Source organism: Anopheles nili, chromosome 3 (genome assembly GCF_943737925.1).
Source record: "Anopheles nili chromosome 3, idAnoNiliSN_F5_01, whole genome shotgun sequence".
Taxonomy (NCBI): Eukaryota; Metazoa; Arthropoda; class Insecta; order Diptera; family Culicidae; genus Anopheles; species Anopheles nili.
This window is the reverse complement of record NC_071292.1, coordinates 35,463,457-35,485,000: the sequence shown is the minus strand read 5'-3', so window position 1 is coordinate 35,485,000 and position 21,544 is coordinate 35,463,457. Positions and strand designations below refer to the sequence as shown.

At 49.6% G+C, this 21,544-nt stretch overlaps 1 protein-coding gene across 4 annotated transcripts in view; it reads right to left on the bottom strand.

Annotated features, from left to right (window-relative positions):
* The window catches only part of LOC128727651 (myosin heavy chain, muscle), a 25,676-nt gene extending 7,126 nt beyond the window's left edge, over positions 1-18,550 (bottom strand). For 2 of the 4 annotated variants that reach the window (XR_008410847.1, XM_053821581.1), the window contains exons 1-14: positions 18,426-18,550; positions 16,647-16,945; positions 15,588-15,731; positions 14,539-14,919; positions 14,293-14,455; positions 11,693-11,796; positions 10,739-11,146; positions 10,312-10,482; positions 6,837-7,426; positions 6,433-6,550; positions 3,451-3,714; positions 1,609-1,818; positions 648-1,534; positions 295-373 (exon numbers count right to left, since the gene is read on the bottom strand). Coding sequence is in view for 3 of the 4 variants with exons in the window: in XM_053821581.1 (XP_053677556.1) it covers positions 295-373; positions 648-1,534; positions 1,609-1,818; positions 3,451-3,714; positions 6,433-6,550; positions 6,837-7,426; positions 10,312-10,482; positions 10,739-11,146; positions 11,693-11,796; positions 14,293-14,455; positions 14,539-14,919; positions 15,588-15,731; positions 16,647-16,853 (3,726 nt within the window). In the remaining variant the exon portion in view is untranslated. Of the gene's footprint in view, positions 1-294; positions 374-647; positions 1,535-1,608; positions 1,819-3,450; positions 3,715-5,787; positions 5,906-6,432; positions 6,551-6,836; positions 7,427-10,311; positions 10,483-10,738; positions 11,147-11,692; positions 11,797-14,292; positions 14,456-14,538; positions 14,920-15,587; positions 15,732-16,646; positions 16,946-18,425 lie in introns of all 4 variants that reach the window. The other 2 variants (XM_053821583.1, XM_053821582.1) reach the window with 2 other exon arrangements.
* Between the last annotated feature and the right edge of the window lie 2,994 nt (positions 18,551-21,544).

Genomic DNA, 21,544 nt, shown 5'->3' with positions numbered 1-21,544 from the left:
TTGCTTTGCTTTGGACACGCCGATGATCAAATCTGGATCGTAGGGGGTTGGTTGGTTGTTTCGGTTGGGTGGAATGTTTTCTTTTTCTTTTCGTTGGATGTGCAGCATGGAGTGCAAGGGTAAGCAAGCCGATTCCTTCGGCTCTATCGCAGCGAAGGATATGGATTTTGAGTGTGTGTGTGTTTTTTTGTTGATGTTGCGAATTGTTTCGTGTTGCTTTGAACCATGAACACGCGGTCATCTGTAGAGTGGAAGCGCAGATGCTTCCCTGGTGCTGGATGACCGATACGTTACCTTTTCGCGGGACAGCTGGTCGCAGGCGGTACGAGTGTTGTTCAGCTCATTGTACATGTTAGCGCGGTCGTGCTCAGCCCTGGTTAGTATCGCATATTGATATACACAATTCAAGTTTCATAGTTTGTCCCCAAAAATTTAGTTCCCCATAGCGAACGAGAAGCAATGGTTCATTGAAGGTAGAGCAAATAGAAGTTGGCAGAGAAAGAAAGAGAGAGAGAGAGAATACGCAGTTTAGATCAATCATTCTCGTTCCACCCAATCGTCAACCCATGGCGTAAGGGAGGTCCTATCTCGAGCACCTGTGGAAGAGAATTAAAGGGCGCAACAAAAGCGTCATACGCAACACTTACTTGGTCTTCAGTTTGTTCAGCTGATCGACCTGTTCGGCCATCTCAGCGACGGCATCGTTGTGCTTCTTGCGCAGGTTAGCCAGAGTGCCCTCATGCTGGATGTTGGCTTCCTCCAGATCGCGGCGCAGCTTAGCCAGCTCAGCCTCACGCTTCTTGTTCAGCTCAATCTGGGCCGAGGTGGCACCGCCAGCCTCTTCCAGACGCTCGCCCAGTTCCTCGAGTTCGCGAGCCAGATCAGCACGCTGCTTCTCAGCCTTGGCGCGGGCCTGACGCTCAGCCTCGACTTCTTCCTCGAGCTCCTCGATGCGGGCCTGCAGTTCCTTGATCTGCTTCTGCAGCTTGCCAACCAGCGACTGCTCGTCCTCCAGCTTGGCGGACAGGGCGGAGATTTCCTTGTCCTTGCGCAGGACGGTCTGCTCCAGCTCCTTCTTGTTGCGCTCCAGATCGGCAACGGCCTCCTGGGTCAGCTTGAGGTCGCCCTCAACCTTGCGCTTGGCCTTCTCAACGTCACCGCGCAGCTTCTTCTCGCGCTCGAGCGAGTCCTCCAGCTCATCCAGAGTCTGCTCCAGCTTGGCCTTCACCTTGTTCAGGTGGTTCACCTTGTCTTCGGCGGCCTGCAGCTCCTCGGCGGTCTTCTGGTTGACCTCACCCTGCATCTTCTTTTCCTTGTTCAACTTGTTGATCAGCTCATCCTGGTGGGCGATCTCGTCGTTCAAGTTGCGGATCTGGTGATCCTTCGAGGCCTTGTCCTGCTCGATCTTCTGGATCTGCAGCTCCAGATCCTCGGCGTCCTTCTTCTGGCTGCCGATTTCCTGCTCCAACTTCTTCTTGGTCTGGAAGAGCTGGTTGCGGGCATCCTCCTCCTGGGCCAGGCGTTCCTGAGTGTCCTGTGAATCGATGGGAATCGATCGGGTGAGCCAAAGACTCCTTCAACGAGCTCCGGTCGAAGGACGATACTTACACGCAGCTGGTTCTCCAGGTCGTTCTTCTGGGCGGTCAGCTTGGCGGCCTTCTCCTGGTATTCCTGGAGGGCACCCTTCTCACCGGACAGCGAGTCCAAGAGGGCGGTCTTCTCAGCCAGCAGCTTGCTGTTGAGGGCCTCCAGCTCCTTGCGCATCTTCTCTTCCTTCTCATAGGCCTCCTGTGCCTTCTGGGCCTTCTCTTCTAGTTTCTGTAATTTGGAATCGGATGTGTGCTCTTTCACTGCGCTGCCTCTTCGCTTGGGTGTGGCTGGTATCGCGATCGTTGCACTTTCACCATCGGCCACTATCGGCGGGATCGTTGCAGTTGTTGCGTTCGTAGCGACCGTTGTTGGTTGCACCGGTTTTGCCTCCGGTTCGGATGCCGGATTGGCGGCAATATTAAACCTAGGCATCGTAAAAGTAACTTCTACATCGGCTTCGATCGGTTGCTCCATGCTTTTGTACTCGCTCTGGATGCGTTCGGTTTCGTTTTCAAATGCCCCGTCCTTATCGGTCACACGGGCTAATGCAAATTGGTTCCAAAATGCGCTTTCACCTCGGCCAGGTGTCGTACACGTATTGCACAGCGTCGGCCAATTAAGATAAATGCAAACTAATACAAGATCACCAGGCACTCCCGAAATGCACTACCGAATGAGGCCACCACTCAATACTGGATAGTACTCGATGCCACGGCACTATTCTATCGCAAGCGCCACTACAGGTACTAGCTGACCACCGCAAAGCCAAATGCCAGAAGGAGTCTGGATCGCGAAAAATCGCCCTTCCTTCGGTGGACCGTTCTAAAGCTCAGGTAGAGGTCCGCGCGCTGTCCTAAAGTCGACTGGAGCCGGAGTGAAAATGACCAGCCAGCTCCAGCCCCTAACTGCTAGGTGTGGTAGACGATCATCATCATCAGCGCCAGATCGTGCCACCTCCCAACTTTGTCCAACATCCCAGGCACCACACATGCGCATTCCGATTGACACGCATATGACATTCGCCAATTCACACTCTCGCGTGCATGCGCGGGCAGCCAATCTGCACTCCATTTTCCCACATGGTTGAGTAATAATTTTTTGAATTTTCCAGCAACCATTCGCATCGCCCACACACGCGTACGACCTAATGCGCGTAGTAAAACAGCCAATTTTATGGCATTCCGGCGAAGGAACGAAAATAGCCCGTTGCGGGATGTCGGATCCACTTCAAAACGTGCGATTGAATAAATAATCTTCGGACACCTTTGGCATGGTTCCTCCATCCGAAGGTGGCGGAAACGCTTTAGATGACCAAGAAGCAGACTTAACGTCGAGCTACCTCAACGATGCGGACGGCCTTGTTTTCCATCATTAGCACTCAAATTATACGCCCGGCTAGTGCATGCGTAGTGGGCGTTACGTGGTATGGGGTTGACGGTGGAAAGAATGCGCGAAACACATTACTTCCTGCCACACCAGCCAGCCAGCACTCATCCAGCCAGCATATATATTTTTGGAACCAAGCGTGTTTGGAACCAAACGTGGTGATCCGTGTTGCGAAACATCGGATTCTTAAAATTAGATCCAAAGGCAAGCCAGCCGTGAGTCACTCACGAAGCGCCAGGTGAAAACAGGCGGTTGGGCAATAGGTGCACAGGTCACCGAACATCACAGGCGGTGGCGTAATATTTTCCAGCGACAGGTGCCGACTACCGTCAATCAACTCAACTCAACTCAACTCAACTCACAACGATCCCGTACGATCCTGCTGCCGATGGTTGGCGCTGGTGACGCAAGTAGCCCATCAGCTAGTGCAGACGCGACCGGTCGACCTGCACCTAAAGTCCTAAAAATACTCACAGCAATCTGGTCCTCAACGCGGGAAACGTTAAGCAGAGGCTTGACCTTCTGCCACAGCTTCCACCAGGCCCAGGTACGCAGCTTCAGGTACTTGCGCAGATTGCGCTGCACGATCTCCAGAGAGACGCGCTGCTCCTGCATCTTCTTGAACTCCTTACGGGACAGGTAACCACGGCACCAGGCCTGCATCCAGGACATGATCTTGCTGAGACGCTCATCACGGAACTCCTCCATCTGACCCAGGACACCGGCACGGAAGAAGACCTGTTTTGTGGCCGCAAAGGCGTTAAGATCCGAGGCACGGTGGAAATAGAGATGCAACCGGTTAGAAGACGGGCCATCGTTCGTTCGTGGTTCGGGTGCAGTGATGGAACCGGTGATGTTCCGGCGAACGGGTGAGCATGAAGGACACGACACACAGATGGCACACGGAAGGATGTGAGCGGGCAGACTACACGGCACGAAAACACGAAGCGGGCGTTAGGGAGGCGATGATTAATAAACATGTAGAAAAGCGGAATGTGATGGCGGTTTTTTTAGTCACCAGGGGCCGGAAGGACGAAATTTATTGCAGCCAGCCTTTCGGCCCGGCGCTGGTATGTGAGTCAGAGGTATATTTGCAGCAGCGTATTTGGTGGGTATTTTTAAACGATCGCACGCAAATGCGCTCGTTGATAGTGTGGTAGTTTGTTGTTTTTTTTTTGTTTTTTGCTTTTTTTTCTCCGTGGAGGTGTGTGCGAGGAAAAAGGGTGAACACACGAAAAGTTAAGTGGCATTTCACTAAAGCCGTAGTGAGGCAAGAGCAGTGATCAACACGCCAAAGTGGGGCGTGCTGCAAGCAAAGTTGACAAATATAGCACACGATCGAGGAATATGGCGCGTATGAAAGACCAGCCAGTTATACCTTGGTCTTGCCCATGCGGAACTGTTCTTCCGGCAGTTGTATGTGGGTGAGTACGATCTGAGTCACTTTTTCTGGTGAGCATGGCTCTTTGATGAGTTGTGGGCACAGAATTTTGTATCTGCGTTTCAACGGGATCGTGTGTTGGTGGTGGTGTTGTTGGTGGTGTGGAGAGATAGAAAATACAACGTGCAGTAATAAAAACAAAATGATTGATAGCTGGAAGGTGTATGAAATGGTGTAACATATGGTACATCTGGCACAACGATTCGGAACGTATCGAGATTCTGGTGGTCAGTTTGGAGGTTTCGGCCCGGACACCGTCGATCGCACCGCCGTGTTCCGACGGTCCTGCTTGCTTGGATGTACAGTGCGTGACGGTTCCGAGCCGAGATGTCGATAGTTCCGTCCCGGGTGCGAAGGTCCACGGTCTTGTTCGTGCGACCTTCGCCGGCCAACGATAGCTACTATGTACAATCAGAATCCCAACTGGTGATTCTCGAGAAACTACCAATCGAACGCTACTACCAATTGCTACGAGCTGGACTGACTAGCATGATACTATTCACAGGCCAATCTACCAATCTGCCAATTACTCTACTGTTCACCAAAGTTTAACACGGTAACTGAATTGAATTTTCATGCCTTCGTCACTCCCAAACGGTACTGATCCGGATTGAGCCCAACGGCATCGATGATCAATTGAGCAATTTTGCGACCCTCCGTTTCAACGTCCAAACCCAGAACGGCTTTGGGATTCAGGATTTTGTAGCTATTGATGGAAGGTTTAGTTGCGTGAGTGGTGTGTCGCCGAATTGTTGGTCATTTTGTTGAAAGCAATTCGACATGGTTTCATTTGGCAGAGGACAGAAATATAAAGAAGAGAAGAGAACAGACACCAATTCGTTTGGCTGTGATTAGATAATTTCGATCGTTCGTGGTTACTGTGGATTGGACATTATTAGCAAATCATTTAGACGATCCGGTAGAGGTGTGTGTGTGTGTGAGAGAGAGGGAGAGAGAGAGGGAGGCAAAACACAGAATGAAAGTGGTGTGGTGGCATGGGTAGGTGATCATCTGCAACAAGAGTGGACACATCACTGGTTATGGCAGATTCTACATAAAGCGACTGAAAAATCCCTCGTGATCTGTAGGGGGATTGATGTTGCCTAGGGGCAGTAAAAAAATAAGACGTTCGTTCGAACGCCGGAACCAAGATCGCTCATTGCCGGTTCCGGAACGTGCAGACAACCCATGGAATGGGCTTACAGGGGACAGGGTGTGTAGTGAGAAGGAAGCAAAACCCTGATCGGTCGATCAGATCTCTGGTTCAGGCTTGAAAAACAACAGCGTAACACGAAATAAAATAAAAAAAAGGTGGCATAGTGCAATAGTGGTAGTATGGGTACAGTATATAGAGTAACTTGGGGTCATGCCTTGGTGTTTCCGAGACGATACAGTTCACTGTCGAGACCGGCCGCATCCATGATGACTTGGGCACACTTCTTCAAGTCTTTCTCGGCCTCGACGCCTTTCGGGTTAAGGATCATGTATCTGTTCGTTTGGTAACATTGGTGAAGGTTCGGCGGAAGTTTTTGGGTTTTGTATTTGGATCGAGTGCGTGCAGGTGACGATGGAAACACGTATTTGGTTGAACGGGAAAAAAAGAAATGGACAAAAACAACATGAGTACATGGTTGAAAACAGCACATATGAACGATCGACAGACTGAGGTCCTGATGCTCCTGCTAGGAGAACGCTGTCAATAGGCTTGGAGTGCGGCGTCCAAGTGTCAAGATGGTTCAGCTGGAGTGGGTTTCTAAGTACATGTAGGACGCAACGGTACACATGAGGACAACAGAGGATCGGACTGGTTTGATCGGTGAATGGCAAAACCAAGACGATTCAAAAACGGACACGTACGAATATGACAGGGCTGGGGTACGATGGGGCCGATCATTTCTCGTTATGATGGCTAAAACACATAATCAAAACCAACACGGACGAGACAAATGGCGGATAGAGGGCGATTGACGGGGGATTTCATGACAAAGGTAATAGAAAGAAAAAAAGATGCCTGCCTTGGTGTGACCAATACGGAAGGAGTCAGGGTCCAGACCAATGGCTTCGAAACACTTTTCGGCCGCCTTCTTGCCCTCAGTCTCAGCCTGCATGGCAGCTGGGGCCAAGATCAAGTAACTGTTCAGAGCACATCGTCATGTCGAAAGGGCAACCCGTTCGATTCCAAGCGAATCGAACATCGAGTTTCAGAGGCAAAGATAGACAGAGAGAGAGAGAGAGAGAGAGAAAAAAGAGACGAAGAGATCAGCAATTGGGCGATCCTTGGGACGTTCGAGTTGCTTCCGAATTAGCAACATGATGGCAGTTCGGCATCTTGTGGAAAGAACCCATGTTCCCATATGTTTCCTATATGGGCGCGCTATAAGACGCTTCAATTACCAATGGCTGGTAATGTGATACTTACCGCAGCTTGAAGTCAGGGTACATCATGCGGTTGGGGAAGCCCTTACGGCAAATACGGATACCTTCAAGTACACCGTTACAAGTCAGCTGGTGCATGACCAAGTGAGCATCAACGACACCGGCCGTCTTCATTTCGTTGGGAATGATACAACGGACGAAGTGAGGCTGAGTAGACTTCAGCGTGGTCATCAGGTTGTTCAGCTGTTCCTTGTACGAGGACGAGACAGTGGCGAAACCAGCACCCTTCTTGCCACGACCTCCCTTGGCGGCAGCCGGATCGGCCGACTGGCCTGGGTGATCAGCGAAGATCTCCACCATCAGGGCGTTGCTACCCTTCTTGAACTGATCGACGACAGTGTCGTTCAGGGGATCCTTGTTCTTCTCAAGCCATCCGGTGATGTTGTACGAGACAACACCGGCGTAGTGACCGATGGCAAAGTGACCGGCCGGGATGCCGGGCTTCGGTGGGCGCGGCTTCATGAACGGAGCCGACTTGCCGAGATGGTTGGTCATCAGCTTCTCAGCAAAGGTCTGATCGGTGGCCTTCGGGAACATAGACTCTTCCTCAAGAATGGACAGGATACCCATGGGCTGTTTGTTGTGATGTCGAGGTTCGCACGGGCGTGAAATGAAGAAAACAGTGGAATTAGATATCTCGTTACAGGCGGTGGTTTTCGTGTGGTTGGCATGCGAAGCATTTCTTGCAATTAGCACCGTTTCCGTGGGTATGCACACTAGTTTTGTATTTCAAATCTACGTAAATGAAAAAAAGTAAATAAAATAAAACTTCTCTAAACTAGTTGCGTCGGTTAGCGCTTTTTTCTCTTATTGCACGCGCATGCAAAACTTACCATTTGCTAATTTTTTAAACAAAATCAGCACCAAAGCATTTTTGTTGGGTTATTTGCAACTATCTCTACTAAAAATTACGGTTATGCGGACAAAATGGGAGGCACTAATGAAGCTCAAAATGAATGCGAAAATGAGGCCCAGAAAAGAGAGAGAAAAAAAAACACAAAACAATTGTGCAACAGGACGCCGTGAAAAACAACCCTCTAAAAATGAGGGAGAAAAAGGAAAACATCTGTTGCTGCTCTCTGGTCTACCCGCTGCGATCATTTCACAAGGGGAAAACAAATAAAACGAAACCCTGTTTCCGTGATTGTTACTAGAGCTTCCATTAAGCCACACGCAATGGACGCAGCGTGGAGCACGCTACACTACTTTCAAAATCAAAATTATCGAGTCTCATCGAGTTGGTCTAAGCAAAAGATTTATACTATGGCAGCCTCAGGATGGCACCATTCGCCTGGTTGTGCCCCCGGACTGAAGGCGGTTAGATGAATTACCCCTTCGGTACTACCTTCTCGATCAAATCGATCGTGGGCTGCAGATCGAGCCCGAAATCGATAAACGTCCATTGTATGCCTTCGCGTTCGTACTCTTCTTGCTCGAGGATGAACATGTAGTGATTGAAAAATTGCTGTAGCCGTTCGTTGGTGAAATTGATACAGAGCTGATTGAAACCGTTGCACTGTGCCATTTTCGCACGCGAGAAGAGCAGCGATTCATTGGACGAAGATGTCGGGAATCACACGTCACGCAAACAGCGCGTGAACGCGTTCGAATACAAATGGGCAGATCGGGTTAATGGTGGAGAACAATGCGGTATATGTTACGGTACGTACGAGAAGAGAAGAGAATAGAGAAAAGAAAGGGAAAGAGGTTTTAAATCAGTGAGGTGATCGTGATCGAAGGTTCGAGCTTCGTTTTCCCGATCCCAGGAAGAAGGTGACAATGAGAAAGCTACAAAACACAACACCCAAAACGGCGACGGCGCTGGATCGAGCAGCATCGAGCATAGCGCGCGGTGGCAGCACGGCAGAGTTCAGTCCCGAGTTAGCTCTACCTTCTCGATCAGTTCAATACACTGCTGCAAATCCATGCCGAAATCGATGAACGTCCATTCGATGCCTTCGCGCTGGTACTCCTCCTGCTCCAGGACGAACATGTGGTGGTTGAAGAACTGCTGCAGCTTCTCATTGGTGAAGTTAATACACAGCTGCTCGAAACCGTTAAACTGCGCATTGTCACATAAGGCGCGAGTACAACCGATCGAACCACAAAGTAGCAACACGTATGTATGACAAACGTTATGGAATGGATAAAGAAATACGTACGAATACGGGTAGAGGAACGTTAGTGACGGTTCGAAATCGTTTCGATACGTGGAAGATTTCGATACGAATGGATTATGGGATGATGTGTACGCAACAGGTGAGAAAATTTCATATTTTCGTGCACCAGAGCGCAAGGTTTGCTTACTGCTAGAACGGAAAAGCCTTTGTTCTGATGGACTTTTCACTGCACGTAGGGTATATCAGGGGGCCTGTTTGTCAAACAGGAATTCGTCCTGATTCGCTATCTACGCGGGACGATAGTTAACAACGGCGGAGGTCCTTGCGTTGGCCTCTTAGGTAGTAGTCTAAGCTGCAACCTTGAATAAAACTAGTCGGAAACATTCGGTGGAAACAGCACTGAAGCAGTCGGTAGAGAAACAGAAGAAGGCATCCCCTTCGCCGTTGTACCTTTTCAATCAGATCGATACAGGCCAGCAAGTCCATACCGAAATCGATGAAGGCCCAGACAATGCCTTCCTTCTTGTATTCCTCCTGCTCCAGGACGAACATGTGGTGGTTGAAGAACTGCTGCAGCTTCTCATTGGTGAAGTTAATACACAGCTGCTCGAAACCGTTGAACTACGGGGGAAGTTTGTGGGATTCGTGCATGACCGACATTAAATCGTTTCTTGTACGCGCAAAATGTACGCTTCTCCGTTAAAGTTCAGTGGAGATGAGAATGGTGATCGTGAACGTGTAGGTGGTCATGCCAGTGAGCACAGGATATTGACCTAAGAATTACTTGGGACTAATTTTGGCTCGACGCAGCCCATGCTGCATGTTCTTTTCCTGAACAATGAGCAAACCATTGTGGCGCGATAAAATTGGTCAATATCGTGTATCGGATAACACCGAATGTAACATCTTGCGCATGATTGGGCAATGTATGGTCCGGTAAATAAGGACACACCGTGTACGGGGATATATTCACACGAAACAAATTAGTCGACAGTCAACATGTACATGAATGGGTATCATGCCACCGGGAACGAGTTACCTTGCTGCCATGCCATGGACTTACGATGGTTTCGCCTTGTTCCGTGGCCTTCCTTAGCATTGTGGCTGAAAACAATCTTTTCCCATGCAGGGTCATTCATGGAACAATTCAGGAGATCGCGCACAGTTTAACCGCTTGCACCATTCCCAAATAAACATTCAGTTAGTCAATGTCGGGGCCAAGCTCAACCATGCCATGTCCCTCAAACATCATTCAACATTGTCAACGGGGGTGAACGATCGCGGCCCACAAAGCAGACCGATCGTTCACACGAAGAACCCCAAACACACAGTAGGCACCTTTTCGATCAGCTCGACACAGGCCAGCAAGTCCATGCCGAAATCGATGAAGGCCCAGTTGATACCCTCTTTCTTGTATTCCTCCTGCTCCAGGACGAACATGTGGTGGTTGAAGAACTGCTGCAGCTTCTCATTGGTGAAGTTAATACACAGCTGCTCGAAACCGTTGAACTACGGAGTGGTTCAGGTCAAAAGATTCACAAGTTAACGTTACATTCCATATCTCTCGACACGAAGACACGCTAGGTGCCGTTTGCCGTTGCAAAAACAAAACAAAAATTGGTTGTTGACCATTGTCATCCATGACTGTGCGGCACAGTGTATCCGCAGTATTCGTAACGTCTCACGTTGGTAGATGAGTCTCACGACTATGAGATGGGTGGTAAATAGTGTTTCTATGTTGTCCTGCTGACCGCCGAATACTTACGTCGAAGATTTCGAAACCTGCAATATCCAGCACACCAATGAACTGGGCACGCTTCTGCTTGGTGTCCAGAGTCTCGTTACACTTCTTGACCAGCCACTTGAAGAGACGATCGAAGATACCCTTGCAGAGGGCACCGACCGAGTTGGTGACCTGGTCCTTGTTCTGACCCTTGGTGACGAACTCGTTACCGACCTTAATACGCGGCTTCAGCAGATTCTTGTACAGATCGTCAGTAGCGACACCGAGCAGCTTGGCAACGCGGTCACCATCTTCGGTACCGTCGGCCTCAGCCTGTTCTTCGCGACCCTTCTGCTTGAACTGCATACGACCCATGTGCATGACAGCGGACGTGATGCGGTAGATGTTGTCCTTCTCCTCCTGAGTGAAACCCAGAACGTTGAAGGCTTCCTGTAGTGTCCAGTGGCGGTGTCCAGGTTTGCAAAACGGCGAAACAAACAAAATACCGATTAGAGCTTGTTCGATTGAGCTTGAGCATCACAAACGCAAACAAACGGGACGGGTAGAAAACATACACAAATGGGATTCTTACAGGCTAGTTTTAGTACGTATGGCATTGAAGCGTTAGGGCGAGCCTACCACTCGAACGGAATGGAGTAGTTCATTCCGTGCCGAGCGTAGCAATGATTTTTACAGCAAATTTACAGTTTTTCGCGTTGTCTCGTTTCACAGCGGTTTGCTACTGCGAGAACAACGGAACGGAGTTTTTCTCTAGAACGGTGATATGCTCGTTCGGGTGACATTCCACGGAGCACCGTAGGGTGGAATTGCATGGTACGATGATATTTCCTTCTGTTTCCAACAGAGATATTCGATCGTCCAATTATGATTCGGTTGTGAACAGATCGACACATGGTTTTGGACACACAGAGTAGAGACAAACGCATACGGATCTGCCCCACGGCAGATCTTCACATTAGGGAAGTTGGCACTTACATCGGTCAACAGACATTCCTCACCGTCATCGACGTTGGGAATGGTGATTTTACCCTGGGAAACGCTGTTATAATCGTAGATATCGTTCGACAAGAAGCACATATCTGTATGGAAAAGTTCATCATTAAAGCGCTTGTTCAATTATCTCTGCTTGGCAGCTCGTCCAGTGGGTGTTCACGTTTTCGGGTGTGATGGAGATCACGATCAATGTGCTCCAGTATGCAGATTTCATAATGTGTCCATGATTTCGATCGACCGTCGACAATTTTGGTTGTGCTGCATTTGCGTTAGCTTACGAAGATACACACGTACACAAACACACACACACACACATACTCATACTCATTAGGTGTACAAAAAAACACAACAAAACAAAGGAGTACAGGGCAAATTTCTTTTTTGGTTGATTATTCGACGTCAAGCGGGCGACATGGGAGCGATCTCGGGATTTTGAAAGCCCATGGGCTGGGATCTAATAGCGTCTTTTTCGCTTGATTTCATTCTCAGCCGGAAAAGCGGTTATCAAACACACGGAGCCAATCGGAAGACACGCTCCCAGCGCACACGAAATTGGAACGAAACGAACGTAACGGGCACTGGAGTTCTTTGACATTATCTTACACGGGATGTGAAAGGCCAAACTGGGGAAGCAACCGTTGGGCGCGTCGGTGGAACTGTACAAGGAACCACAAGAAACGTGTGCTACAGTCTCGGGTATCGCATAAAAAAAAATCAAACGATCGATCAAACTCCTCAGATGGGATCGCTGAGGAATGACGCGGCCGCCCAACTTACGTCCAATTGTTCGAATTCTTCCGCATCGTTTACGCCCGGGATGCGTGTCTTGCCTTGCGTAATGGTTGGATAATCACTTATACGGGAACTTAGTAACGTAAGTTCTTTGAATACGAGAAAACAATCATTAGCTTAACGTTGTCTAGATGCTGAACGGTAAGGTCTAACGATACGGCTAGCCTACGGTCAACCACAGGTGTCCGCAGACCATGGGTAACGCACCCAGCAGGGAAAAGGTACAATTCATTCACATACAGCACCCGAGTCATCCTGATCATCAGGCATTGAGGCAGGAGTGAGAGGAAAAGCAAAAGGAGCGGTTAAAGCGACATTGACAAAATCGTGTGGAACATGGCAGGGAAAGTTGTTTGTTTTCAGACAGGCAGGTTAGCACCATCGGCCGATTCTTACATCGGTGATCAGCATTTCTTCTCCATCGTCTACACTCGGGATTGTCGTTTTGCCCTGGGCCACGATATGGTAGTCATGGATGTTGTTGGAGAGCAAACAGATTTCTGTGGTTGCATGGTAGTGGTTGTAGTGATGATCACGGTTTTGTGCGGGAAATTGGTTTGTTGGTGGTGGTGTATGTGATTTTAGGGTTGCAGTTTTGTGCACGACGATATGATATGGAAGTGAATATGAAGTATAGATACGATACGATTAGCATCGAAAACTGGTGTTTGGAGGAGTAAAAACATATTCGCTTCGTAGAATAGTTGTTCATTCGGTGGTGTGTGACGATTCGCTTCGCACAGTCGTGGTGTGTATTGGGCGTTTTGCATGTGTTGGAAGGATGGAAGGATCGGAGGCTTTCCGAGAGAAGTCCTGTACTGGAAAGCGCTCCTGACAATGGTTTGGGGTACTCGTGGTGGGGTGTTACTAGAGGATCAGGCACACTCGAGCTCGGGTCGGTTCCATTGGATCGAGCAGCATGCCATCTGAGCAAGTGTTGATGATGGTCTTTGACTGTCATTTCAAAGGCACCGAACTGATTGACCAAACGTATTGAGGGTCAATGGTACGGGCCGGAGATCAACACTGTCTAATGCTAGATGCCAATCATGACTACGACTACAACTACTATTGTTTTATGAGAAAAACAAAACTAAATTTTAAAACAAATAAACAAAACCGAATAACACCAAACGGGAGTGGCGCGCAAAACCGAAATCTTACATCGGTCAGACCCATTTCCTCTCCATCGTCGACATTTGGAATGGTGGTCTTGCCTTGCGCAATGATCATGTAATCGTAAACGTCGTTACTGAGGAAACACTTCTCTGAGGAGTTACGAGAACGGTAAGGAAAACGGTTAGTAGTGACACAGTGCTTGATCAACTGTTGCTATTGTTGGTCATAATGGTGGGCTAAACGGGGAATTACACGAAAGAGGATGTGTCTAAACCAGTCAACGAAGTGGTCAGATACGGGTGAGGAGATTGTGCAACACGCTTGCAGAAGTCCCGGCGGTATGTTGCTGCAAGCTGTGATGGATTGAATCCACTTCGTTGGATAGATCAACAGCTAATGCGTGGCTACAATCGTTGCAGATCCTTCGGAATGATTCGGACGGGTGAATAACACATAGCTCGGTACGTTGCGCCCGACGATGAGAGAAACACAATTTCCAAATTGCTTTCCCATCACGGTCGATGGTCGAAGTCAACGGTTGTCATATGTAAGTGTGTATAGCAGTCAGGGTGGATGGAACTCATCGGTTCCATCGCTGGATGCGTACGTCCGGTCGGTTGTTGAATTGTCACATAGTTGGTTGGATTGGTTTGGACCCATTGCAAATTTACCTTTCAATCCCTTGACGGATCCAGACATGATCTGGTAGAAGATGTGGTACGAGCGCTCCAGAGTCTGCTGCGAGATGACACGGGCCTTCTCCAGCAGGTAGGTCTCAATATCGGCACCAGCCAGCTTACCGCTTCCAGTGAAGTGGATACGGATGAACTTACCCTATGGTAGGTACGGGCAAGATGTTGCGAGTTAGCAGATTGAGCAAGGAGAACTTCACAGCGCAATCGGCAGGAGATACTTACGAAACGAGACGAGTTATCGTTACGCACGGTCTTGGCGTTACCGAAGGCCTCAAGTACGGGGTTAGTCTGGACGACCTGATCTTCCAGGGAGCCCTTCTTCTCCGCGTTTTCGTCCTTCTTGCCCGAGGCACCAATGGTGGCGAAGTACGCAATGACCTTCTTGGTGTTCTCAGTCTTTCCGGCACCAGATTCACCGGTAATCAACATAGACTGGTTCTCGTGGTTCGTCAACATGTTGACGTAGGCACCGTCAGAGACGGCGAACAGATGGGGCGGCACTTCATTACGGCGCTTGCCACGGTACATCTTGGCGCAACGGTTGGTATACAGCGGGTAACGCTTGTACGGGTTGATGACAACACAGAACAAGCCCGAGTAGGTCTGTTGGGAGCGGCGATCGTCGCGTGTTGGAGAGAAAAACGGAGTACATCGTTAGAACCGCAACGTTTTGGGCAGTCGTGCGAACAAAATGAAAGAAAACACATGATACGAAATTTACGGGAAGTACGCTCGGTTTCGGGTAGATCTTGTTCTACTATAGATAACCGTAACGTGTGATCTCGACGGTGTCGATCTTGTTGGAAAGATCCATCGAATCCAAATGGAACGCTGAGTGAAGGTGCTTGGTCGTGTCCCGTTTGCTAGTAGCGGGATTAACTTCCATGCCTCGATTCTGACGAGAAAGAGTTGATGCGCTGCCTTTTGCGGCTGTCGTATTTTGGACGTTTTTTTTTTATTCGCGCAAAGCACACTTTGGAAGCAGGAAAATGGGATGAACGGTACGAATAATGTACAGAAATGGTGCGTTTAGTGATGGTCAAACTACGCTTAGATGTAATGTTAAATTTAATGTATGATTTTATGACGTATGATGTCTCAACATTTTGTAGTGCATTCATTTCACGTGGGAGGTGAAGATGAGAGAAAACTAGTGGGTTTTTCATTGTTGTTAGCAAATCTATATTCTCTTGTGCTGATGAGAGAGGAGACAGGGCTGGGTTAGAACAAACGATAGCTAGGCACTTTAGCCATGCGGTAGCAATACTTACGTAGATAAGCTTAGCGTAGTATCTCTGTCTCAAGTTATGGAGTACAGAGGCATCGTTAAGATATGTCAAGTTGGACATATCCTCGCATTTCTCGTATTTCGGTGGGTTGACCTGGGACACCAAGTCCTTCTTGAAGTCCTTGGTCTGTACTCATGTGTCGTGTCGTTAGCACGCACAACATCAAGCCACAAAAGGGCACCAGATCGGTGTGTTACCGATACCGGAACCGACGCCAGCCAAGCATGGTGTCGGTGGGCGGACGCATGGTGATCAAAACGACCCATGGATCGAGTAAATATCGACGTACCCCGAACGGACGAGTCGAATGGAATCGAAAAAAGAAACGAACGGACACCGTAATTAGTTCCCTGCGCATGTGCACTTACGTAGATCAGTCTGGAGTAGTATCGTTGGCGTAAATTGTGTAGCACGGCAGCTTCATTGAGATAGGTCAGATCGGCCATATCTTCGACTTTTTCAAACTTCGGAGGATTGACTTGCGAAAGTTGCTCCTTCTTGAAGTTTTTCTCCTGTTCCGTTAATGTTTATGTTGGCGGGGGTGTTGTGTGGTGGTGAATTCCGGGGATGTTTCATTTTGTTTTTTGGCGTGTTTGTTTTTGTTTGTATCCGTGCGGATCGGGTTGGATGTGAAAATGAATAAATGGTCAATTGTAAATGGAAAATGAGCATTTGTTTCGCATGTTCGAACGGTCGATCCCGATGCGGTTGCTGTGGCATCGAATCACACGTATGCCTTGGGGCAGTTGTAGTTGTCACACAAGGCACACACACAACACGACATCGAACCACAGTAACCGCACGATGGGATAGTTGCCGCACTCGAGCTGGAATGTGAGAATGTGTGTGGGCATGTGAGGGGGTTTGAGAGAATAAACTTTGAACCAAAAAAAAAAAAACAAAAAATGGGAAACATTCCAGCAAATATGGAAAGTGAAAAGCTGAGTACTGCGTAGGTGTGCGGTGTCTGTATTCATGTCGATGCATCTTGTCGGTGCATGACTACTACTGCAGGTTCCGGCGTTGGCGCGAATGTATTACCTCACCACCCGGAAGAGCGACGGTGACCAGTTCACCCTTGGTGGCCTTGATTTCACCGAGCACATAGCCCTCCTTTTCTTCCGGAACCCAGCAAGCCTTCTTGGAGTCGTACGGCTTGCTCTGATCGATACGCTTCTGCTCAAGCGAAACGAAAAGGAACTCGGTCGGATCGGGATCATCTCCGACCTGAACTGGTGGCTTCGGCATGTTGGATTAGTTTTTTCGAAATGAGACGCGGGCTAAAAGAGACACGTTAATTTGGTTTTGGCACAATTTTGGTTCAGCCCTTGCTTGTCGTCCTGCGTGTAAGAGAGGGAGTAGAATAGAGAAAAAAATGAACCGTTAATTGCTGTCGATTTGATTATCTGCTTGCGAGCCCTGTTTTCCCGAATTCCCGTATTGGAGCATCTTCTAATCACGTCGCGTAGGATCTATTGCTAAATTTGGACACAAGCATCGGTTAGCCAAACGTAACGCAAAACCAGTGGTTCTCCTGGGGTCCTATTGGTTGATTGCCCGATTGCTCCTTGTAATGCAAGTGTTAGCTCGCAAAACGAAAGAGCAACCGTACCAACCGCAAGAGAACCTCCAGGAAAACCACTGGCCACTGCCGATGTCATAAGTCACTGACATGTTCGCTCAGTCAGTGCATCGATCGCTTCATCACATTCCTTTGTGCTGATGTGTGTTGAAGCCAAACTTCCCACCTGTTGGTGTGAGCCGAGCAACATCAACACCACAGGCATCAAGTCTTGCCCACGCAGCAAGAACACGGCCCAACAGCGTAGCGAAATGAAAATAACAACGGACCGTGTACCGTGTTCGGTTCCGTGTGTTATGCAAGACTCGCTGGGGACGATGATGCGTGTGGCGGCCCCAAATGTTCTATATTTATAGCATGCGCGCGTGCGAGGTTTCACCTCGGGACATTTACGCGGTTGCACAAGCAACACCGAGCAGCGAGGAAAAACCTCGATCGGTGCCGAATGCTTGTGAAATATTTCAAGCCGACATTTTTCCTTGGCGCAAACTTGCCCGTTGGCTCAGACTTGCACGGCCAGATGCAGCAAAGCCGTTTCGTTCGATATTTTTCACACCCCGATTTCCGTTTCGCCAACTGAGTGGAGGAAATCGAATAGAAAAAAAAACACCGAGACTAGAAGGCAAAAAAAAGAGAGAAAAACACGAGCTGTGTGCAGGGATGAGCCTAGCATCCATTTCCTACTTGTTCACTCATCCTACTTGTAACCGTGCCGTGATAGACCTCGAAGTGATGATATTTTTATCGCTTTAAAGATCGCCTGGCTCGTTTGATGCGCCACCGCGCAACTGACAAAACAGGCTACCGTTCGGTAAAGGGGTTCAGGCAAAAGGGCCTGCCATCGAATTTCATCGAATGGCGAAACTAAATCAGCATGCTAGCTCGTCGGCCGGGATATTTTTAGGCTTTGCCACCATCAACCACCACCACCGCTAAGGCGGGTTTGCTATTGATCGCTTGCCTAGCTTGCAATTGCAAAGCTGGATAGCCTTTCAATGTTCCCTGTCTGCAATGTTCGCACTAGCCTGCGCGTCCAATGCTTTATGTCGATCCATCGAACCAATCAAACACTTTAACACACCTGCTTCACGAAATCAAAACTCAACTAGGGCTCGATCAGTCTCGATTCCTCAAAATGATCACCACCTTCAACGCAAGCGTGCACCTAGCTAGTATGATGCCTGCTTGATCACTGCCTTATCGTTTCGGTTTTCAGCAACCGGATCAGCTCAGCTCACCTCTGTTAAACTATAGCTTTGGCTTGACCAACGACCAACATTCACTGCTGATGAGCGACCAACGAGGCAACACTCACAGAAGGAAGACACCTTGTTCACTCGGGAACGATCCACCACCGTCGAGGAGTACGATCGAATTAAGTGAGCCGACCAATCTGCCGGACCAGTTGAATGAAACCCCCGGGCGGAGCGAAGCATATACCACCCGACATAGGACCTCAGGGTACATAGGACACGACGTCGACACAGGTGCCTGTGTGCGCGCGTGTGTGTGTGTGTCGGGACCAGTGAGTCAGCTATGTACACCCGTCCCCCAAAAGGGGCGACAAGGGTTAGCAAGACGTAGAACAAGGCGTAGACGTGCGCGCGCGCGCGCACACACCCAGTTGGCCCCGGTTACGATCGGGATCGGGTGGGCGTACTGAAAAAGGGGGTGCTTCTGGGTGGGTTGGCAGGGGGTGGTGGGAGGTATGTGTTCCTTGGGCTGTGCTCAAGGATTAGGTAAGAGCAAAGGTATGCGCGACCTGTGCGTGTTCTATTTACGTAACCGAGCGAGCGGCTCACCATCGAAACGGGGTGGAATCTAGCGCGAGAGGGACGTGATGATGGACGAAGAAACGGCAAGCGGGGCCAGATGGGTGCGGTGGTGGCAGGCAAACCGCAGTCTTACGGTCCTGCGCAAAAAAAAAATGGCTCCTGCGCGGCAGCAGAATTGAGTACCCAGTGAGCTGGGAAACCGGGACACCGGGAATCCCAAGGACGTGGGAGGCGTAGAAACGACCAAACGGATCCAGAGCGCATGTGCGAACGCAAAATATGCGAATGCTCCCGTCGGATTACTATTTTAGGTAATATGCTCCAAACGCTGGCCGCACGCGTCCGTCGACCACCCCAACCGATCGCAACCAGATCTCGAAAAATCTCGCTACAATACGCAGTGATCGACACCGATTGGCAGCTTCTTCCAGCATGCATGCGTGAGCGTGTATCCAAATTGGCAGCGTGTATGCACACTTAATCGCCTGCTGCGATTGTGAGCCACCAACGACAGCAATGTCTGGGGCCATCACTCGGGAGCCTGACGATTACGCAACCGGGTAATCCTTGCTAATCAACTACTACTGCATCCGAGCCGGTGCGCTCCATCACTGTATCCTTGCGGGCGGCTACTCAACACACATGTTCCAGGTTTCAACCACAGTCTTATGGTGGCGTAATTGCCAACATTCAATCAACAATGTCCTTCCACGGTACCACGGATCCACTGTTCGGTTTCACTTGTCCTATTCCACACCCAACTAGCTTGCGACCTGGTAATCAGACACGCTAGAATTCCCGGGCAGCAGATGCCACCAACAATCCACCGGCTGTGACGGAAAGCTACCAGGATGCTTATGAAACACTAAAAATGCACACGCACACGATGCAGGACCCAAATGTTTGCAGCCTGCTCAGGCAAGCTTCCTGCGATAGATCCTGCGACAGAAGATTGCTCCTTTGCTCCTTCGAAGATACGGTGCCTAAATGTGTACACATACACACATACACACACACACATACACGCACGCATGCACACAATCTCATTCGCTCGCCTAACCACACACACACACACACACTCGCTCCCAGTGCTCGCTCGATCGGTTGATCCGAGCGCCCTAAGCTCTGTGTAGTGTGTCTTGGATGTGATCACTTACGCGTTCGAAAGCCGTTCTAACCCAAAAATTGGGGGGACTTGCTTTTTATACGTCGCGCTTTGATCGCACGGCCGGCTGCCTGGGATTTGCTGCTCCCAACCTAGCTCCACGCCAGTGGCCACCGATCCCCTGCTCTCGCTGTGCGACGTCAGTGTGTGCGCTGTGGTTACGTCTGTGTGGGGTTCGCTCCACGCATGCTGTCACGCACACGCACGTGCGCTTGCTATGTATCCTTGTGCGATCGTAGTACATAACCCGCCGGCTAGCTGGTTATGTGCGTACGCAGAAAATAGACGGTGCTTTTTCCTGGGCCCTAGTGTAGTGGATGCGATCGCACGCATACACGCGCGTTGTGGCGATCGTGCGATCATGCCCCTATGTACTTGGCCCGTGCTCGGCGCAGGTCTAGCGCTGGTGCAGCTTGTGACATGGGGCTGTACAGGGCGGTGGACAGGTTGCTTCTCGCAAGTTGATCGGCCGGCCGGCATGTTGGTGGCTGGGCTGACGCATACAACGCATCCTCTGCAAACGATGGCCCGACCGCCTGTTGGCGTCTGTTAGCTAGTTTCTTTTGTCCCACTAGCGTGAGCTGACGCACGGCAGCTTTGTTGTCGTCGTCGTCGCCAAAGGGTATCCTTTGCTGGCGTAATCGTCTTGTTGTTGTCAATATCGAGCGTCACGAGCCTGGAATTCCGTGAGATTGCGATCGATAGCAAATTGCTGCCAAGTGCTCAAGTGAAGCTGCACTCAGTGACGCCGAGAGTGTTCATTTGCTTTGCAACAAAAATGAACCTCACCCTGGCACCGGCAAATGGGGCAAATGATTCCAAGATGCAATGATTTCCAAGCAGGCAGCAGGCCTGACTACATCATAGAGCAATGGAAATGAAACATTTTATGTTAGCGCATGAGTCGATCAGGAGAAGTCGCAACGAGAAAAACAACCCACTATGAACGCTATGGGCCATGCCGACATCGAGCGGAGTTGTGGTGTATGCTATTTTTAAAATAAATGCAAACCAAAGCCGAAAACCACCGAAGCAGGCAGCAGGCGATCCGTACCGCTAGTGTGCGTTCGCAGGGTTGCGTATATGCAGCACACTGATAGAGTACACCGACATCTCGCCACTCGCCCAAACGCACTCGTGTCGGTGGAATGCAAATTTCGCCTCTCAGCTTATATTACAGCCGACAGCTAGGGCGGAATAATGGGAGAAACGTTTCAGCCATAACCAACTGCTGAGCCCTCGTGGGGATCGACAGAGACAGATGGATATGAATCAAGATGACGAGTGCGTTTGATCGACCGAAACACCACACGGTGTGGGCCAATTCGTGTGTGATTTCGGGGCCGAGAACACGGCTCAAAATGCCGGTTCAACTACCAACCTCTGGGTAGTCGGTGAGCATCACTCCGTACAGCGA